General features: G+C 40.6%; 1 protein-coding gene across 1 annotated transcript in view; it reads right to left on the reverse strand.

The window, feature by feature from the left end:
- Positions 1-20,811, reverse strand: part of CNBD1 (cyclic nucleotide binding domain containing 1) — a 400,318-nt gene that overhangs the window by 184,483 nt on the left and 195,024 nt on the right. Inside the window, exon 6 of the mRNA XM_056112619.1 lies at positions 2,286-2,479. Coding sequence (XP_055968594.1) covers positions 2,286-2,479 — 194 coding nt within the window. The remainder of the gene's footprint in view (positions 1-2,285; positions 2,480-20,811) is intronic.

Below are 20,811 nucleotides of genomic sequence, written 5' to 3' on the forward strand. Positions count from 1 at the left end.
CTATTTCAGGGTTAGGAGAATGAGACCCATCATTGTTACTGGTATTTGGCATATTGGGTACACCACGGGGAGCTTGCCAGACTCTGCCGTGTGGGCAGGTTACATTTGGTAGCTTGCCAGTTTGTCCAAAGTAAGCATGAAATAATAAGATGTCACTTCCAGGATCTGGGTTTTATAGTCTCTGGGTCTTGGCTGTTGATGGGATTACACAGCGCCAGAGGACCAGTTGGTGGGTGTGACCCCTGCCTACTGGAATATGGAGGATCTGGGTGGAGGATGCTCAGCCCCGATCCGAGCAGGCTTGGAGATCTCAGCCCCAGAACCTGCATGACTTTGTTCCTCTGCCGGTATCTTCATGTGTGTGGAGAGTGGTCTCAGCATGGTGGTGGCTGGTTCTGGAGGTCTTCGGTCGCCAGAGCCCTGGTCGGGGCGGGGAGGGAAACTCAACCCACTCTCCTCCAAGGAGCCCCAGCGAGGACAGCCAGGCACGGGGGCAGGAGACTGCACTGTTCTCCCTCCGGGATCTGGGTTTTATAATCTCTGGGTCTTGGCCGTTGATGGGATTACATGGCACCAGGAGGCCAGTTGGTGGGTGTGACCCCCGCCTACTGGAATTTGGAGGATCTGGGTGGAGGATGCTTCCCCATATTCAAATATCTCCCTTTCAGAAAAACATAAAACAACAAGTTTACCGATGTAGCCACCCCAAGAACCAGTATCCCTGATATCCTGGTCAGGGAGGGATGAAGAGAAAGGGACTGTTTGCAACTGGGCATGTGGAAGTAGAAATTCTTTTTTTTTTCTAGGAGTATTGCTGTTTATACATCCACTAATTAGGATGATTGAAATGGGCATGAATTCCACCTTCCTTTTTTTCCCCTTTTTTCATAATTTTATTTATTGAATCACCGTGAGAGCAGTTACAAAACTTTTGGGATTAAATCTCGGTCATACAATGAAACACCCATCCCTTCACTGTGCCCATTTTTTTACCTCCAAAACCCCCAGTATACCCTCAATTCCACATCCTCCCCCTACCTGTGGGCAGATGTTTTCCACATTACTCTCTCTCTACTTTGATCACATTCAATATTTTGACACCATACCCACCATTATTATTTGGGATTCTACCCAAGCACTCAGATCTGCCGAAAAGGCAACAGTAGACAATTTGTTTTCTATTGCAGGTTATAAATAACATATGAGTTTTTTATATAATATATAATTATATAATATATAAATAAAAGACTAGATAAATAATAGATATTTAAGTTATAAAGGGTATTGGCAGCCTTCTGTTATAAAGGTAAGTTTCCCTATTCCTTCAGAGCTTTAATAGGTAAAGTTTGAAATATTTGCACAAAAAATTAGGAATCATAAAATTTGCTTTGTGAACATCAGCTACTTTTTTTCTCGAGATTGTAAGCAGGATGACGGGAACACAATTGAAGCCCTATTTTATGATCTCCGTCTCTGTGAATTCATGTGCTCCTTTGCTTTTTATCAAATTAGTCCGTCACCAAGCATGACACACAATCCTTGTCAGTACTATGTCAGTACTATGTCGTTAAAGGTAGTTCTCATTAATTTTTTTTTATAGATCACTGTGATATGCAGTTGCAAGGCTGTTCATGATCAGGTTTCAGTCATCCAATATTCCAACACCCATTCCGGCACCAGTGTACATTTCCCAGCATCAGCGTTCCCTGATTCCTTCCTATATCCCCTCTCCTCTACCTGTCTACAGCAGGTATTCTCTCTCTCTCTCTCTCTCTCTCTCTCTCTCTCTCTCTCTCTCTCTCTCTCTCTCTCTCTCTCTCTCTCCCCTTTCCTTCCTTTGGACATTATGGTTTGCAATGCAGATACTGAGAGGTTATTATGTTTGTTCCTTTACCTACTTTCAGTACACAGTTCTTATCCAGAGTGTGATCATTTCCAACTCTCTTAGTCACAGTGGTTTCTTTTCTCTCCCAACTGCCTTCTCCCCCAGCACTTGAAACAGGTTTTCTCCCATGGACCAATCCTTCTGGCCCTTGTTTCTACTGTCTTTAGTATTAGTCTCATATTGATGTTTTTTTACATCCCACAAATGAGTTCAATCATTCTATGTCTTAAAATTTGTTCTAAGAAGTTTTAAGCAAATTTAATATAATAGTATTATTTAAGACACAGTATTTAGACTATTTCAGAACCAAAGAAATGTGGATTTAAGAATGTGAAAAAAAAAGATTAAAAATTTCAAATATTACCTCATTATTTTGGAAAAATAAACATTTATTTCTCACCTTTAAGCATTTTGAAGATACGCACAAGTCAGTAATTGAAGTATTTTTGAAGTCTTGATTGTAAACAAAGCTGTAGCAATTTGAAGACATTAAAGAAGTTGCTGACTTAATGTCTTCAACCAAATGTTTATAGGGATCTTTTTGCAGTCGAGCCAGGCCTTTCAGTATAACATAAAATCCATCATTTCCAAATACTGAAACATAACAAAACCGAAAAAGGTATTCTGTAGATTTTATTTTTCAGGGTCTTCAACAAAGTCTACGACATATGTTACACTCACTTTCATAACAACTAAAACACATATTATAATCACTTCATATCAGCAGATTCCTCAGATAGTAAATGGCATTCAATTTACTAAAAATGAAAGGGGCTGGAGAGATAGTCCAAAGAGTTGCAGTGCATGTTTTGCATATGAAAAATCTAAATTTGATCCTTGATACTACATGGGTCCCCAAAGACTGCCAAGGGCAACCTCTGAGCACCCAGCAAGAAGTATCTCCCAAGTACTTTCATGCAAGACTCCCAAACAGAAATTTAAAAAATTAAAAATAAGTAAATGGCATGTCTTCATATTTACTTCTGTGGCCTGGGGGCTATCCCCAGCTGTGTCTGGGGCTTATACCCGGGTTCTGTGTTCAGGAATCACTCCTGTCCGTGCCTGAAGGATCAGATACAATGTGGTGATGAACAAAGGCTCCCAGTGTGAAGCCAAGCACCTTAGAATGGTTGCTGTCTCTCTTGCCAGATCGACATATTTGTAGGATATTTTTCTGGTATTTAGTGATCAATTCTCTCATGAAATTGACAGATTCTATGAAAGATCCATAGAAACATAATATACTTTAAACTATTTAAGATATTTAAGATATTTAAGATATTACAAGAGGATATAACTGTAGTACAGAAGGCAGGGCATTTGCCTTGCATGGGATCAATCTGGGTTGGATCTCCTTCATCCCATATGGTCCCCAAAATGCCACCAGGACTAATTCCTGAGTGCAGAGCCACAAGTAACCCCTAAGCAGGATTGGCCCCCAAACAACAACAATGAAAAGGATTTTATAAGAAAAACAGAACATAAACTTGAGCTTCTAACATATACTTAATTAATCCTTGAACTTTGAAAACTATGTAACTCCCCCTCTAAAATTTCATTTAATAATTTTATAGACCCACTATTATACCAATTAAATTTTATTTATCTTTGCTTCATAGCACAGTGGGTAGGGCGTTTGCCTTGCACACAGCCAACCAGGTTCAATTCCTCCGCCCCTCTTAGAGAACCCACTCAGCAAAGCCTGGCAAGCTACCCGTGTTATATTTGTTATGCCAAAAACAGTAACAACAAGTCTCACAATTTGTTGTGAGACGTTACTGGTGCCCACTCGAGCAAATCGATGAACAATGGGAGGACAGTGCTCCAGTGCAGTTTGGAGAGGAACTTAACTCTTACTTAGAAATAGGTATTTCCCCCCATTATTTCTCCTGTGCTGTGTTAGGACACTCCTGAATCTGTCATGTATTTTAATTAATTTCTAGGGTTCAGCTTTATGCCTATAGGTCTTGAAAACATGTATCTTTTAACAAGTAAAATAAAATTACTTCTAGCTACTTCAATACTATCTTGGGGGCTGAGGAACAGGTGGCACCCAATAGCACAGGGGGATACTCCCCGCTGACTGCTCACGGGTTGGTTCCATCGGTGCTGGTGTTGATGCAGTGCCAATGGACCAAACTTGGGGCTCCTTACTTAAAAAGCATGCACTGAGGCCATTCAAGTTCTCTCCCTGGCCCTAAGACTTGAGCTTTTGAGAAGGCAGATTACAAGAATTGGATGGTTTCACTCCATATCTCAACTATTTACATTATAAGACTGTCACTGAGTATTTCAAGTGCAGAGATATTTTCTTACACTGTTCATTCATTTTATCACTTAATCACTTAATCACTTAACTTCCCGTTAGTCGTCAATTTCCTCGAGCGGGCGCCAGTAATGTCTCAATTTGTCCCTGTCGCGTGCTAGTGTAGCCCAATGGCATCTGTTCGCTCTGGGAACATGAAAAGCCTCAAACCGATCGTTCATGATCTTGACGAAGAAGTCTGACCATCTGGTAGGTGGGCGGCCACGCGGTCTTTTGACATCCCGTGGAATCCAGTCTGTAACAGCTCTAGTCCAGCAGTCGTCTTTAAATCTCATTACGTGACCAGCCCATCTGACTTTTGACACCTTGGCAAATGAGACAGCGTCCCTGATTCTTGATCATCGACAGATGTCGGAACTCTGGATTTTTTTCTCTCATTTGAGTGAAACGTGATATTCCAAGCATAGTTCTTTCTAGTCTTCTTTGGGAGACCTGAATAGCATTCTCATCCTGTTTGCGTAGGGCCCAGGTCTCTGAGGCATATGTTAATGCAGGAAGAACAGTGGAATCAAAGAGATGTGCCCAAGGATGGAGATTCTTCGTCCTCTTAGCTATTTCTTCAACCTTGTTGAAGGCATTCCAAGCTGCTCTCTTCCTCCTGCGCAGCTCGAGTGCCAGGTCATTTGTCATGTTGACCTCTCGACCTAGGTACACATAGCTGTTGCATTCAGAGATGGTTGTTCTGTTGAGAGCTAATGGGGCGTCAGGAACAAGGCTGTTTCTCATAAACATTGTCTTCGTAAGATTCAGCTGTAGTCCTACCTTTCCACACTCACGGTCAAAGTCGGCCAGCATTTGTGCCGCTTGGCTGATGTTTGGTGTTATTAAAACAATGTCATCAGCAAAGCGGAGGTGGTGTAGTTGCCGACCATCTATCTTCACTCCCATTCCTTCCCAATCCAGTTGTCGCATGATGTTCTCGAGGGTGGCACTGAAGAGGTATCACCCTGCCGAACCCCTCTCTTGACATCAACGATCACTTCTTTGTAGAATGGTGAGATCCTGGTAGTGAATCCGCAATACAGCTCACGGAGGATCTTGATGTATTGGGCTTGAATGCCTGATTGGCTAGGGCTTCAATGACTGCTTCCGTCTCAACAGAATCAAAGGCCTTCTTTAAATCAATGAACGTTAAGCAGAGCGGCATCTTGAACTCCCGAGAAACCTCAATGAGCTTGGTTATCGTGTGGATATGGTCGATGGTGCTGAATCCTTTGCGGAACCCAGCTTGCTCGCATGGTTGTCCTTCATCTAGTGTTCTTCCACTCCTATTTAGGATGACTCGAGTGAACAACTTGTAGATGACAGACAATAGGCAGATTGGGCGAGATTTGCCAATGTCGTGGATGTCTCCCTTCTTGAACAGTAGTACGGTCCTGCTGGTTTTCCATTGGGACGGAACCTTGCATTCAGACAGGTAGCGAATGAAGAGCCGAGCCAGTGTATTGATGAGTACTGATGGCAGGTTCTTCAGGTGTTCAGGTCTGACCTTTTCTGGGCCGGATGCTGTTTGCTTCTTTACCAACGAAATGGCGTGTCGGATTTCGGAAGGGAGAACGTTGGGAATGACATATCCATCCTGTGGAATTTGGTATGTCGGCAAGTGGACATGGCTATCAAAGAGATTTGAGTAGAAGTCATGGATAATCTTCTCCATTGCCGTTCTGGGGGATGTGATGGATCCATCAGGACGTTGGAGGGCAATCATCTTGGTCTTGTAGTTGTCGAAGGACAGGCGGGCGTTACGAATACTTTTCCCAACTTCTGCTGCATCTACCAGTACTTCTGCTCTTCTCTCTTTGAGGTCTTCCTTGATCGCATCTCTGCACTGCTTTGCGAGCTGGGAAGTTAGCTTGCGGTTGCCTGAGGCATAAGCCAAACCACGCTGGCGAATTAGCTCAAGAGTTTTCGATGACAGGCGCTTTTTTGTGGCTATCTCTCTCTTGGCGTTCCTTGCACATTCATGGAGGTGCTGAACCAGTCGATCGTATTCCTTGTCAATGTTGTCAACAATGGCATCTTCCCATGTTGCTGCAATAGTGCCAAAGAGTTCCCAGTTGGTGGTCGTTCTGGGAGTTCTCTTTTTGAACTTTGCAGCCCTTTCTCCCCGCTCTGTGAAGTAGAATTTTGCACGAAGGAGACAGTTGTCCGATTCCATTCGAAATTTTGGGACAACAGCGACATCGGTCAGGCAAAACTGTCGATTGAATATGATGTGGTCTATTTCATTGTGGAATCGTCCACCGGGAGACTCCCATGTCATTCATTTTATATAAAAAAGAAACAGCATACACTAACTTCAAGGATGAACTGTCTTTCTTTTTATGCGAAAAGTATGCAAACCCTTACCTTCTCTTCTTTGTTACTGAACTGTTTATCAGATCTCTCATCACCTGTTGTACATGGTATTTACTTGGAAAAGTGATTTTAGTCTTCTTTAAAGTAAGTGTTGTATATGCCAAAGGAGAGAGAGAGAACAAAAGGGAATGCCCTGCCACAAAGGTGGCGGAGGGGTTGGGGGAGAGGGATACTGGGATCATTGGTGGTGGAGAATGGACACTGGTGGAGGGATAGGTACTTGATCATTGTATGACTGAAAAGCAAGCATGGAAGTTTGTAAGTCTATAACTGTACCTCATGGTGATTCACTTAATAAAAAATTAAAAGAAAAAATGAATTTAAAAAATTAAAAAATAAATAAAGTACGGTTTGTGTGTACTTGAATGCTCATACTTAAAACAATTCCTTTCTAGGCAGAACATCATCACTCACTAAATAAACAAAATTTACGGTTTGAGGGCACTGAATACATTCTTTTAATACTTATCAGAAAAGTGTTTTGAGAATTACATTAGCACTGCACTGTCCTCCAGTTGTTCATTGATTTGCTCGAGCGGGCCCAGTAATGTCTCCATCATGAGACTTCTTGTTATTGTGTTTGTCATATCGAATACATCACGGGTAGCTTGCCAGGTTTTGCGAGATACTCTCAGTAGCTTGCCAGGCTCTCCGGGAGGGGTGGGGGAGTCAAAACCCGTTCGGCCAGGCAGGCCATGCACAAGGCAAATGCCCTACTGCTGTGCTATCGCTCCAGCCCTTACACATATTTATGATATAAAATGTAATATCTGAATAGAAAAGGCAATTGGGAGAAAAATTCTAAATATGTATAGTTATATTCTTTTGGGTTTTTTTAGTTAAATTGCTTTGTTTGGTTTGGGGGCCACAAACGGCATTAACTCAGGCTCACTCCTAGTGGGACTTTGGAAAACCATACGAGTGGATTGAACCTGGGTCATCTGCTCTACCATCTCTTTGGTTCCTTTATTTTAATTTTGTATAGTTCACTGATACTTCTTAACATAAAATAAAATTTATAAATGTAGTTGGTTCATTATGATCCATCACAAAATACTTTGATAAGGTTCAAAATTAAAATCATTTAAAATAATTTTCAGATATATGTGCAAGGTGAGAAAAGCTTTGGGTTTACTCCTGCATGCAAATATTTGAAAATAAAAATCAAACAAAAGTGTAACATTATGACCTGAGTTATAAAGCACAACAAAAAATTGTAAACTATATTATATAAGATCATTGTGGGTGATTTTAATGCCAAGATAGGACCGAGAAGATCAGCTGAAGAACTTCACATCGGGACCCATGGCCTAGAATGGAACGAACAGGGTGAGAGACTGTCTGAGTTCATCATGTCGACCAAGACCATCCATGGTAACTCACAGTTCCAGAAGGCAGAATCTAAACGATGGACATGGGAGTCTCCCGGTGGACGATTCCACAACGAAATAGACCACATCATATTCAATCGACGGTTTTGCCTGACTGATGTCGCTGTTGTCCCAAAATTTCGAACGGGATCGGACCACCGTCTCCTTCGTGCAAAATTCTACTTCACAGAGCGGGGAGAAAGGGCTGCAAAGTTCAAAAAGAGAACTCCCAGAATGACCACCAACTGGGAACTCTTTGGTACTATTGCGGCAACATGGGAAGATGCCATTGTTGACAACATTGACGAGGAATACAATCGACTGGTTCAGCACCTCCATGAATGTGTGAGGAACGCCAAGAGAGAGATAGCCACAAAAAGTTGCCTATCTTCGAAAACTCTTGAGCTAATTCGCCAGCATGGTTTGGCGCATGCCTCAGGCAACCGCAAGCTAACGTCCGAGCTTGCAAAGCAGTGCAGAGATGCGATCAAGGAAGACCTCAAAGAGAGAAGAGCAGAAGTACTGGTAGATGCGGCAGAAGCCGGGAAAAGTATTCGTAACGCCCGCCTGTCCTTCGCCAACTATAAGACCAAGATGACTGCCCTCTGACGTCCTGATGGATCCATCACATCCTCCAGAACGGCAATGGAGAAGATTATCCATGACTTCTACTCAAATCTCTTCGATAGCCATGTCCACTTGCCGACATACCAAATTCCACAGGATGGGTATGTCGTTCCTAACGTTCTCCCTTCCGAAATCCGACACGCCATTTCGTTGGTAAAGAAGCAAACAGCACCCGGCCCAGACAAGGTCTGACCTGAACACCTGAAGAACCTGCCGTCAGTACTCATCAATACACTGGCTCGGCTCTTCACTCGCTACCTGTCCGAATGCAAGGTTCCGTCCCAATGGAAAACCAGCAGGACCGTACTACTGTTCAAGAAGGGAGACATACATGACATTGGCAACTATCGCCCAATCTCCCTATTGTCTGTCATCTACAAGCTGTTCACTCGAGTCATCCTGAATAGGATTGGCAGAACACTAGATGAAGGACAACCATGCGAGCAAGCCGGGTTCCGCAAAGGATTCAGCACCATCGACCATATCCACACGGTAACCAAGCTCATTGAGGTTTCTCGGGAGTTCAAGATGCCGCTCTGCTTAACGTTCATTGATTTAAAGAAGGCCTTTGATTCTGTTGAGACAGAAGCAGTCATTGAAGCCCTAGCCAATCAGGGCATTCAAGCCCAATACATCAGGATCCTCCGTGAGCTGTATTGCGGATTCACTACCAGGATCTCACCATTCTACAAAGAAGTGATCGTTGATGTCAAGAGAGGGGTGCGGCAGGGTGATACCATTTCACCGAAACTCTTCAGTGGCACCCTCGAGAACATCATGCGACGACTGGAATGGGAAGGAATGGGAGTGAAGATAGATGGTCGGCAACTACACCACCTCCGCTTTGCTGATGACATTGTTTTAATAACACCAAACATCAGCCAAGCGGCACAAATGCTGGCCGACTTTGACCGTGAGTGTGGAAAGGTAGGACTACAGCTGAATCTTACGAAGACAATGTTTATGAGAAACAGCCTTGTTCCTGACGCCCCATTCGCTCTCAATGGAACGACCATCTCCGAATGCAACAGCTATGTGTACCTAGGTCGAGAGGTCAACATGAGAAATGACCTGGCACCCGAGCTGCGCAGGAGGAAGAGAGCGGCTTGGAACGCCTTCAAGAACGTCGAAGAAATAGCTAAGAGGACGAAGAACCTCCGGCTCCGGGCACATCTCTTTGATTCCACTGTTCTTCCTGCATTAACATATGCCTCAGAGACCTGGGCCCTAAGCAAACAAGATGAGAACGCCATTCAGGTCTCCCAAAGAAGAATAGAAAGAGCTATGCTTCGAATATCACGTTTCACTCAAATGAGAGAACGAATCCGGAGTTCTGACATCCGTCGACGATCAAGGATCAGGGACGCTGTCTCATATGCCAAGGTGTCGAAAATCAGATGGGCTGGTCACGTAATGAGATTTAAAGACGACCGTTGGACTAGAGCTGTTACTAGTTGGATTCCACGGGATGTCAAGAGACCGCGTGGCCGCCCACCTACCAGATGGTCAGACTTCTTTCTGAAGATCATGAACGATCGGTTTGAGGCCCTTCATGTTCCCGGAGCGAACAGATGCCATTGGGCTACACTAGCACGCGACAGGGACAAATGGAGACGTTACTGGCGCCCGCTCGAGCAAATCGACGGCTAACGGGAAGTTAAGTGATTAAGTGATATAACTGAAAGCCACAGACAGGCTTTCCACTTTCATCATTATTATTCAACCTGGTGCTGGAAGTGCTAAGCACTGCAATTAGATAGAAAGAGAAATCTAAGGACAAATTGGTAAAGCAATTAAACTATTACTATTTTCAGATGACATGATATTATACATATAAAACCTCAAAAACTCCATTACAAACTCCTGAAAATTATAAACCTTTACATCAAAGTTACAGGCTACAAAATCAATGCATAAAATTTGTCCTTTATTATACATACAGAATGGTGGAGAATGGAAATTTTTTTAAAAGACTCCATTCATGAATGGATTAAAAACAAAATATTTGAGTCAAGACTCACTCTAAAAATGGAGGTCATAAGCCTATTTAATGAAAATTGTAGTTCACTGCTGAAAGAAACAAAAAACTATGAAATGGAAATATATTTCTTTTTCATGAGGGATTCACATAATTAAACTATGTCACCTTAAGTAATTTAGAGATGCAATGTGATCCCCATCAAAATTCCCATGGCATCCTTCAAAGATATGAAACAAATATTTCTAAATTGTGTATGGAACTATAAATTTCCCCAAATATTTAAGGCAATTCTAAAAAAAAAGAGGACATTCTCTAATAAGAAGTAATGGATTCACAGACTTCAATCTTTACTATAAAGCTATAGTAATAAAAGCTGTTTGGTACTGGAACAAAGACAGAATTTAAAAGAATACAATTGAGAGTCCAGATGGAAACCATCAAATGTATGGTCAGTTAATTTACAACAAACAGGCTAGGTGTATAAAGCAGAACAAGGAGATAGCAAATGGTGCCAAGGAAACAAGTTAGCCAGGTACAAAAAATTAATTTAGATTTTTAGCCCATGTGATATATAAATGTAAATTGAAAATGGACAAAAGGCCTCCATATTAAACCTGCTTCTATAAAATACATTAAGTAAGATATAGAAAGGGTTTTCCAAAATCTTGGACTCCTCAGAGAAATCTTCAATGATTCAATCTCATTGGTAAAAAAAAAAGAAAGCAGAAATAAACAAACACAACTGCATCAAATTCAAAGTGCCTGCACTCAGAAGAGATTTAAAGTAAAAATACATTCACTGACTAAAATAAGATATCCCTACATTATCCATTAGATGTATGACTAATATCCAAAATATATAAAACACTCTCAAAACTTGACAACAAAAACCACCCCATTGAAAAATGGTAATATTGGATGTGGAGAGTTAGTAAAGTAGGTTTGGCTCTTGGCTTGCAAACGGTGAACCTGGATTCTACCTCCAGTAACACATATGGTCCCCTGAAAATTTCGAGGAGTGATCCCTGAGAGCCAAATGATGAATAAGTACTGAGCACTGCATGAGTGTGGTCCCCAAACCCCTTTTCTTCTGCTAAAGACAGTAAATAAACATTTATCTATTTACTGTCAGGGGTAAGGGAGCATAGGCACTTCCATCTTCAGTTGAATTTCTGGCGAGACATATCTCCCGAAACACTACCCGGTGGTCCCCACCCCAGCCCTGAAAGTTATGGGCTTGTTATTCCAAACACCACAGCATCCTTGCACCCCAACATTGAGTTGTCTGGCCTGACTGGCTGATTTTTATTTGATAATGATAGCACAGCGGGTAGGGCGTTCGCCTTACAAGCGACCAACATGGCCTACCCGAGTTCGATTCCTCTGTCCCTCTCGGAGAGCCTGGCAAGCTACCGTGAGTATTTGATATGTCAGACACAGTAACAACAGTCTCCAATGGAGACGTTACTGGGCCCGCTCGAGCAAATCGACGATCAACGGGAGGACCTTTACCTTACCTTTTAATCTCATACCCCTGGGCAATTCTTGGGAGGTTTACCCAAAAGGACCTAAAATAGAGTTCTTATTTTAAGTGTTTTTGGTCATATGAATAACATGCAAAACTAAGGCTGGATCTTTGATTTGAGTAAAACATTTCATTCATTTAGATAGATTCTTGTTATTTGACAGAAACTATAAGAAGTGAACGTATGATACAGAATGCTTTAAAGCTAGTGAGGAAGTAAAGAGAAATCAGCAAGCCAGAAAATAAATTATGAAACAGATTGACTGATCCTGAATATTTGCAATGAGAAAGGATTAGAAAATTAAAGAAATATTGGTCCATTTTCCTGAATTTCAAAATATTGTAGTGTTTAGAATGTCTATCAAGTCAAATTCATATGCTTCAAGGTTAAGTTATCCTAAAAACACAACCATCCCTAAGCTTTCTAAAGGCAAACGTGATAGGGAAATTAGCTCAAAGAGCTGGACGGCCAAGTTCAACTCCTGACCCTGTAAGGCTTCATCACGGCAGTTCTCTAGAAGCCAGCACTACTGGTTCTAAGTATCACACTGCAAGACAGACCATCACTGAGTCATTAGGTCTACAGCCTGGACCATGTACCACCAGGATTTGAAGAGGGAAAATACTCCCCACAAATGTCAAGCATAATAAACAAAGAAATCATGTCTGGTGATGGGACTTAACAACAACAAAGGAATTTTTAAATGACTAGAAAGTACATGTCTAAAATCCACTGAACATATTTTCCCAGAAGTTTCCCCAAAGCAAACATTATAAAATGCCATACATATGCTAACACTAAGATTTTTTCTAAGAGCTAACACCCATATCTATATTGGAAGATAAAAATGGATGGCATTTGGCACTGTGAGATTCACTGGCATAGTTTAAACTTAAATATTACGTTAGTTGAAAGAATAGATGAGCTACATATATATTTTTAAATTTTATTGAATCATCGTGAGATACAGTTACAGTTTTCATGGTAGAGTTTCAGTCATACAATGATCGAACACCCATCCCTCCACTAGTGTACATTTTCCACCACCAATGACCCCAGTATCCCCCGCGCCACACCAACCCCACCCCACCCACTGCCCCTACAACAGTCATTTTCCTTTTTACTCCCTCTCTACTTTGGGTGTTATGGTTTGCAATACAGATATGGAAAGGCCATCATGTTTGGTCCTTTGTCTACTTTCAGCACACATCTTCTATTCCAAACAATCGCTCCAACCATCATTGATTTGGTGATCCCTCCTCTATTCCAGCTGCCTTCTTCCCCAGCTCATGAGGCAGGCTTCCAACCATGAAGCAATCCTCCTGGACCTTGTCTCTACTGTCCTTGGGTGTTAGTCTCATTATGTTATTTTATATTCCACAAATGAGTGCAGTCATTTTATGTCTGTCCCTCTCTTTCTGACTCATTTCACTCAGCATAATACTCTCCATGTCCATCCAATTAAATGCAAATTTCATGACTTCATCTTTTCTAAAGGCTGCATAGTATTCCATTGTACAGACCTGCCACAATTTCTTTAACCAGTCATCTGTTCTCAGGCACTAGGGTTGTTTCCAGATTCTGGCTATTGTGACCAGTGCTTCAATAAACATACTGGTGCAGATGTCATTTATACTGTACTTTTTGTACCCTCAAGATATATTCCCAGAAGTGGTATTGCTGAGTCATGTGGGGGCTCAATTTCTAGTTTTTTGAAGAATGCCCATATTGTTTTCCAAAAAGGCTGGACAAATTGGCATTCCCACCAACAATCAATGAGAGTCCCTTTCTCCCCACATCCATGCCAGCACTGTTTGTTGTTCTTTTTGATGTGTGCCAGTTTCTATGCTGTAAGAGCATTTTGTCATGTACCTTTTGGGCATTTGTATTTTTTTTTGAGGAAGTATCTGTTCGATCACTGTTTCCTTTGAGGTGCAAAAATGTCTGAGTTTAATGTAGTCCCATTTGTTTATATGTATTTCCACTTGCTTTGCCAGTGGTGTTTCATCCTTAAAGATGCCTTTAGCTTCAATGTCATGGAGGTTTCTGTCTACAATTTTCTCCATGTACCTTATGAATTCATGTCTGATAATGAGGTCTTTAGTTCATTCTGATCTGACTTTTGTGGCTAGCATTAGAAAGAGGTTTGAGTTCATTTTTTTGCGTGTGAGCTACATATATTTTAAAACATCATGCAGCACAATTTTACCCTGGAACCCTTTATATCTGTATCATATGTGCAAAGTTTTACTGTTAGAAATTACAAAGAGAACTAATAATGCACACTTGTTTCATAATATTTATTAACTATTATGTGAAAATGCTGCTGAGTTTATATTTCATCATATTTCAGATAAAGAAAATATGTTAAAGTCAATCCTGATGTTTAGTGAGTGGGTTAAGGGTCAAATGCACAACTTTGGGAGGCAGGAAAGCTTGAGGTAAGGTCACGTCAAAAAATGTTCTGGCATCTAGTGATAGGAATAAGAGTCATTTTACCTGCAGTAATAAATATCAGTAACTCTAACAGAGAATGTGTTTTTCCTGACCCAAAATTATATGGGTCGAGCATTTTTAAATAATTATCAAAAGTTCTTATGGTCTAAAAACCAAAGAAAAATAATGAGTGAGGTGTTTGCTCTGAGCTTGTATTACTGGCATTGCTACACACACAACTGCTTTTCTAGGTTTGCTTGGTCAGTCTGGAGAGACTCTTTGTGATGCTAAGCATGGAAAATAACTGCTGACAGTAGTGAATTGTTCTGAACACAGTTACATATTTCAGTAACTGTCTCCTCCAAGTGGGAAACTCATTGTTTCTGTAAGGTTTACAGACGTCAAGCAGTGGGAGAGAGTTGTGCCTGGCTTTCAGCTCATCATCATCACTGTGCAGCTGAATGATCTTGCACGTTGTTGTAAGGTACCAGACAATGATGTTTAAATCCATTTGTTACTTTTTACATCCTCAAATCTTCCATTAAATGTTTCAATTAGTTCTACACATTTTCCAGCATGTGTTATAGAAGATGTATGTTCTTCCAGAGTGGGAAAACACAGCGTGCTATTCATTTCAAGTTGCACTTTCTACACCTTTCATTTAGCTTCCAGTGATTTCAAGCAAGTAGCTGAGAAGCTGTTTGGGGACCTGCAGCCTGACTGAGAGTTACTCGGGACAATCACCATGAAAGCTAGATCACAATCACTTGTTATCACTGAGTTCCCTGAAGAACTTCCCTTAATCTCCATGAACTGCTTGACTTCATCCCACAATTCTGTTGTTTGGTTTTAGTTTGGGGGCAACATCTGGTGATGCTCAGGCATCACTGCTGACTCTGCACTCAGGGATTATTACTTTATTATTATGGTGCTCAGGGTAACATATGGGATGCTGGGGATCAAACCAAGTTGGCTGCATACAAGGCAAACACTCTACCTGCTGTACCTGCTCATCACAAAGATTAGCCACTGCACTTCACGGTGATAAACAAGATCTCCAAATTCAGATTCTGTAACTCTTTAAACCCACATCTGTTCAACCCTGTATTTTCCATAAAATTTATGCATGACACAGCTGTTGATCTAACAATAGCTGGATCTCTACATGAACTAATGCCACTTTTCAAATATTAGCTCGAGTTTTCACACTGATAAAACAAGTCTCTCAGATAAGTTCTCATTTCTTAAAGTGCTATGAATTGCCTCTAGGGTCTTCCACTCCATTCACATGTCATACTCCACAGCGATCCACAAATGAAAACCATGTGACAGGCAGTATTTGTCATATCCGTTGTTTTGTCACAAACCAGTGGAGGCAAACATGGAATATCTAACAGATATCTTCGCTGTCTTCTCAATATCCTGTGCCATCAGTGATATATCTGGTCGGGGATGGTTCTCTGAGACAAAAGAACACTCAGTTTCAGTTTGGTGCTAAAACTCCATAGCAGACACGAGTACTTTCACATGAGATATCAGCTTCTTTGCTATTAGCTCATTCACTACGTAACCCATTTGAAAAGCTTTCTTGAAGCATTGTTGACGTCACCATGAGGTCAAGTGAAAACAGGCTGTTTCCCAACTCCACTGTAAAGCATTGAATTTATACACATTTGACTCCCCGATTCATTGAATTTAGCATTCTGTAAAATGATGGTCCAAATGAGCTTTTCTCATTGCTGCTAATGGACTTCCATATAAACAAGACGTATGTGTCTGCCTTTGACTTCAAGGATAAAAGTAATCTTTAAAAATAAAAAGTTAATGAAAAATAATCTTCAGGAAGCACAAAATACCATTTGTTCATTTATCTGGGAAAGAGAGACAGACTGCACCAACTTTTCTGTTCTCTGCAATTAGCATTTCATGAATATCATACTGCTTCAAGTTTTATTTTTGGTTCTGGTTTGGGTTTGGAAGTCACAGTTTGTGGTCCCAGGGCTTGCTTTTGGCTCTCTCCTTGGAGCTCTCTCCTGTTAAAGCCCTGAGATCCATCTAGAAACAAGAATTGAACATGGATTGGCTGCATGCAAGGGGACCACCTTAGCCCCTGTCCATCTCTCTGACCCCTATTCAGTGTCTGTTGCCAGTGATGAGATGATTTTGTTCAATTACTGTTCTGATTCTTCACCTTGAATTTGGAAGGTACAAAATGATCATATCATCAATCCTTGAGGTCTTTTCTGTGCACAGTAATTTCCTTAGTCTTTATCCAAGATGTAGTTTTTGCAAGACTTGGCTATTTACACGTAAAAATAAATGGAATTGCGCTTATCATCTGTGTTGACAAAGAAGTCAGTGGCATCTGGTATCAGGCCCTGCAAAACTAGAATACTCCAGGGTTAAGACCCTTGTCTTTCCTGCAGCCAGTTACGGCTTTTTTGGATCCCCTGGTACTACATGGTGTTCTGAGCAACACTGAGAAATAAAGAGCATGAAGAACAGGCAGGAGTAGCCCCCAAGTGCAGCTGGATTTGGCACCTCCAGCCCCCCACCCCCATCAAAAATAAGTAAGACAAGGATACTAAGGTCCATAGTTTTTCTTGATCACTTGATCACTTGACTTCCCGTTAATCGTCCATTTGCTCTAGCGGGTGCCAGTAACGTCTCCATTTGTCCCTGTCGTGTGCTAGTGTAGCCCAATGGCGTCTGTTCGCTCTAGGAACACGAAGAGCCTCAAACCGATCGTTCATGATCTTGATGAAGAAGTCTGACCATCTGGTAGATGGGCGGCCACGCAGTCTTTTGACATCCTGTGGAATCCAGTCGGTAACAGCTGTAGTCCAGCGGTTGTCTTTAAATATCATTACGTGACCAGTCCATCTGATTTTTGACACCTTGGCAAACAAGACAGCATCCCTGATTCTTGATCATCGACGGAGGTCGGAACTCCGGTTTCTTTCTCTCAATTGAGTGATATTCCAAGCATAGCTCTTTCAATTCCTCTTTGGGAGACCTGAATAGCGTTCTCATCCTGTTCACATAGTTTTTCTACAGTGTGTTAATTGTTTCTACAAGTACACTCCCAACCTGACTCTCACTTCAGGCAAACAGGATGCTGAGGTCAGCATACAAGAAGTATGTGTGATCAGGGTTGGACAATAGCACAGCGGTTAGAGCATTTGCCCTGCACGCGGCTGACCCTGGTTCAATTTCCAGCATCCCATACGGTCCCTGAGCACTAACAGGAGTGATTCCTGAGTGCAGAGACAGGAGTAACCTGAGCATCGCTGGGTTGACCCAAAAAAACTTAAAAAAAAAAAGTATGTGTGATCATCTTATATGTGTGCTATCTACATTTAAATTGAATTTTTCTTGCTTTCTATCCTACAAGATTTATGTTGTTGTTATCATAATTTACAACAAAAATTTAGCATCAAATATGTTTTATATATTATGTATACATACATATATTTAGTCCTATGTATATGTCTATACATATATTTATATATGATGTATTGAATTTTGAGTCCTGTGTAATGTTGGCAGGGGTAGATAAAATAATTCCCAGAGCCTCATACATGCCGCAAGTAGAATGTTTCGCACCCCGATCTAGACCATCTTCTCTGATAAATTATATAGAATGCACTTCTCTACTAAGCACAACCTTTTTTATTCATTAGAATAAGTAACATAAAAATTATTCTGTTCATTAAAATTAAATAGCTTTTATAGCTGTGCACTAAATTAAAATAATTGGGAACTTATTACTTAAAACATAATCATTTTTGTGGAACATTTCCCCCTTTGTGTTTATATTTTAGCATAAATCTATATTAGGATAAATGACTTAAAATATTTCCTCCTGAAATATTTAGTCCAGATCCAAATATCAAGTTATAGCACAGTTTAATCCTTAGTGTATTAGGTTTGCTACATTTTTAGCTGTCATGGTGAAAATTATTTGGCTCATTTCCCTAAATAAAATAAAATTGAGCAACAATACATCATTTTAATGATTCTCATTATTTTCCATTATTCTTTTTTTTAGTGTTTGAACTTTTGGGGGGTTGGAACTGGGATTAGGGCACACAAGGCAGTGCTCAGGGATCGCTCCTAGTAATGCTCAGATGACCATATGTGATGCTGGGAATCAAACCAAGGTCCCATATTGTCTCTTCAACCCCTAGAACTTTTAATATGTGCAAAAGTTGGTTAAGTAAAATCACAAAAGTTTCAGTTTATAAAACCAATTACTACAATCATCTCTAAAAATCACATACTGTAACCCTTTGATTACTTTGTTTTTAATTTTTTTCACAGTATTGTATGCAGACAAATATTAAATTTTACATTCTACAATAAGTCCATCAGAGTCATGAAAACAATATATTACACTAAGAATCTTCTAATTCTTGTAAACAGTCTCACATTGCAGATCTGAGCACTGCCATGTTTCCTTAGAATTCTAGAAGTGCAGTAGATTATTTTTACTTATTGAAAATACATATTCACTAGTGATATAGTATAAGAGATAAATGGTAAGAGAATACGGTTTGGCATCAAATTCAAATTTCTAGGTCTACTCATCAAGAGTGATGAGTTACAAGACTGAATTTAAATCTTACAACACTTAAGAGAAATAATGAGGTCCATCCTGCATAGTTTCAGTTTCTGTGTATCAAATGATTGATAAGGGTAAAAGGATTTTACACATCATAAAACAGTTGTGTCAATAAGTAAAGAAAAGGCAATCAAGTGTATTACATAAAGCTGCTACATGAGAAAGAAAATCACTAGGATACATGATGTTTCAGAAGTCATTTATTGTTTGGGAAATATTTAAATCACACTGCATATTAAGGTGTTGGGATATTCTGATATTTTTAAATCACTTTTTTAAAAACCAATTCACAAGTATGTCTCTTCAGAAAAACCACTTCATCTTGTTTTATTTTAATGTTAAACAGAATTATTGTGGGAAATTGACATCCAGTTTTTTAGCATGTAATGAATATACTAGTGATCTCTATTTTCAGTGACTTGTAATTTTTAGCTACTTTATGAAAGCATTCATATATTTGAATATTATTGAATATATAACAAAAATACTAGCATGTGGATGAACATTTAAAAATGATAAATGGGGGCTGGAGCAATAGTATAGCAGGTATGGCACTTGCCTTGTACACAGCCCACCCAGATTCGATCCCTGGCTTCCCGTAAGATCCCCCAAGGCTGCCAGGAGTGATTCCTGAGTGCAGAGACAGGAGGCAAGCCTGGGTAAAGCTGGGTGTGCCAAAAAAAAAAAAAAAACCAAACAAACAAACAAAAGACTTGCTAAATGAAAGGAGCCAGATATACACCTAAGGCACATATTTCTATTAATCCCTTGGTATGCATGTCTAAGATACGTAAATCCATAAAGAGGAAGGAAGACAACAAGGATGATTCTACAACAGTTTGATATACTGTATCACTGTATCGCTGTCATCCTGTTGTTCGTCGACTTAACTGGAGCAGACACCAGTAACGTCTCTATGAGTTCCAGCCCTGAGATTTTAGGAGTCTCTCCTTACTCATCTTTCCCCAATATTAGAGGCTCATTGAGGGTCAGGGGAATGAGACCTGTTATAGTTACTGGTTTTAGCATATCAAATACGCCATGGGGAACTTGCCAGGCTCTGCTCATGAGGGCAAGATACTCTCAGTAGCTTGCCGGGCTCTCTTAGAGGCAATATATATATATATATATATATATATTTTTTTTTTTTTCCTCTATGATTTGTTGCCTACTGTCTAAACTTCACCAAACCTGGTGGTGCGGTAATTATGGAAAATGGGTAGGAAGTGTCCCATGATGGCAGCCACGCAGTCTGGAAAGCAGCCTGGAACGTGGTGACGGTTGGGTAGTGGAGGTTGGCTGCTGGGGCTTGGTCATTTCGGGCAGAGTGGACTCTTGCCCACCCCCCTCTGGGACACCCGGAGTGAAAACAGCCTGGCATAGAGTTCCTTAATATACTAAATACCACTAAATTAAATGCTAAATATAGAACTATTGATTATAATTTATAAATATTCCACATAAATTTTACTTTAATTCACTCTCAAAAGTGTAATAATCGTTTTTCTGTATATACAAAGACATGTGCAATCATCTTTATCTAAAGTTAGAATAGATTTTCTCTTTCTAAAAATGTGGAATTTTTTTCTTCTGTTTGTTTTGGGATTAAACCCAGAAAAGCGCATGGTGCTTCCTCCCTGCTCTGCATTCAGGGATCACTGTGGGGAGTATCTGGGAT

This window comes from Sorex fumeus, unplaced genomic scaffold (assembly GCF_029834395.1).
Source record: "Sorex fumeus unplaced genomic scaffold, SorFum_2.1 ptg000002l, whole genome shotgun sequence".
NCBI lineage: Eukaryota > Metazoa > Chordata > Mammalia > Eulipotyphla > Soricidae > Sorex > Sorex fumeus.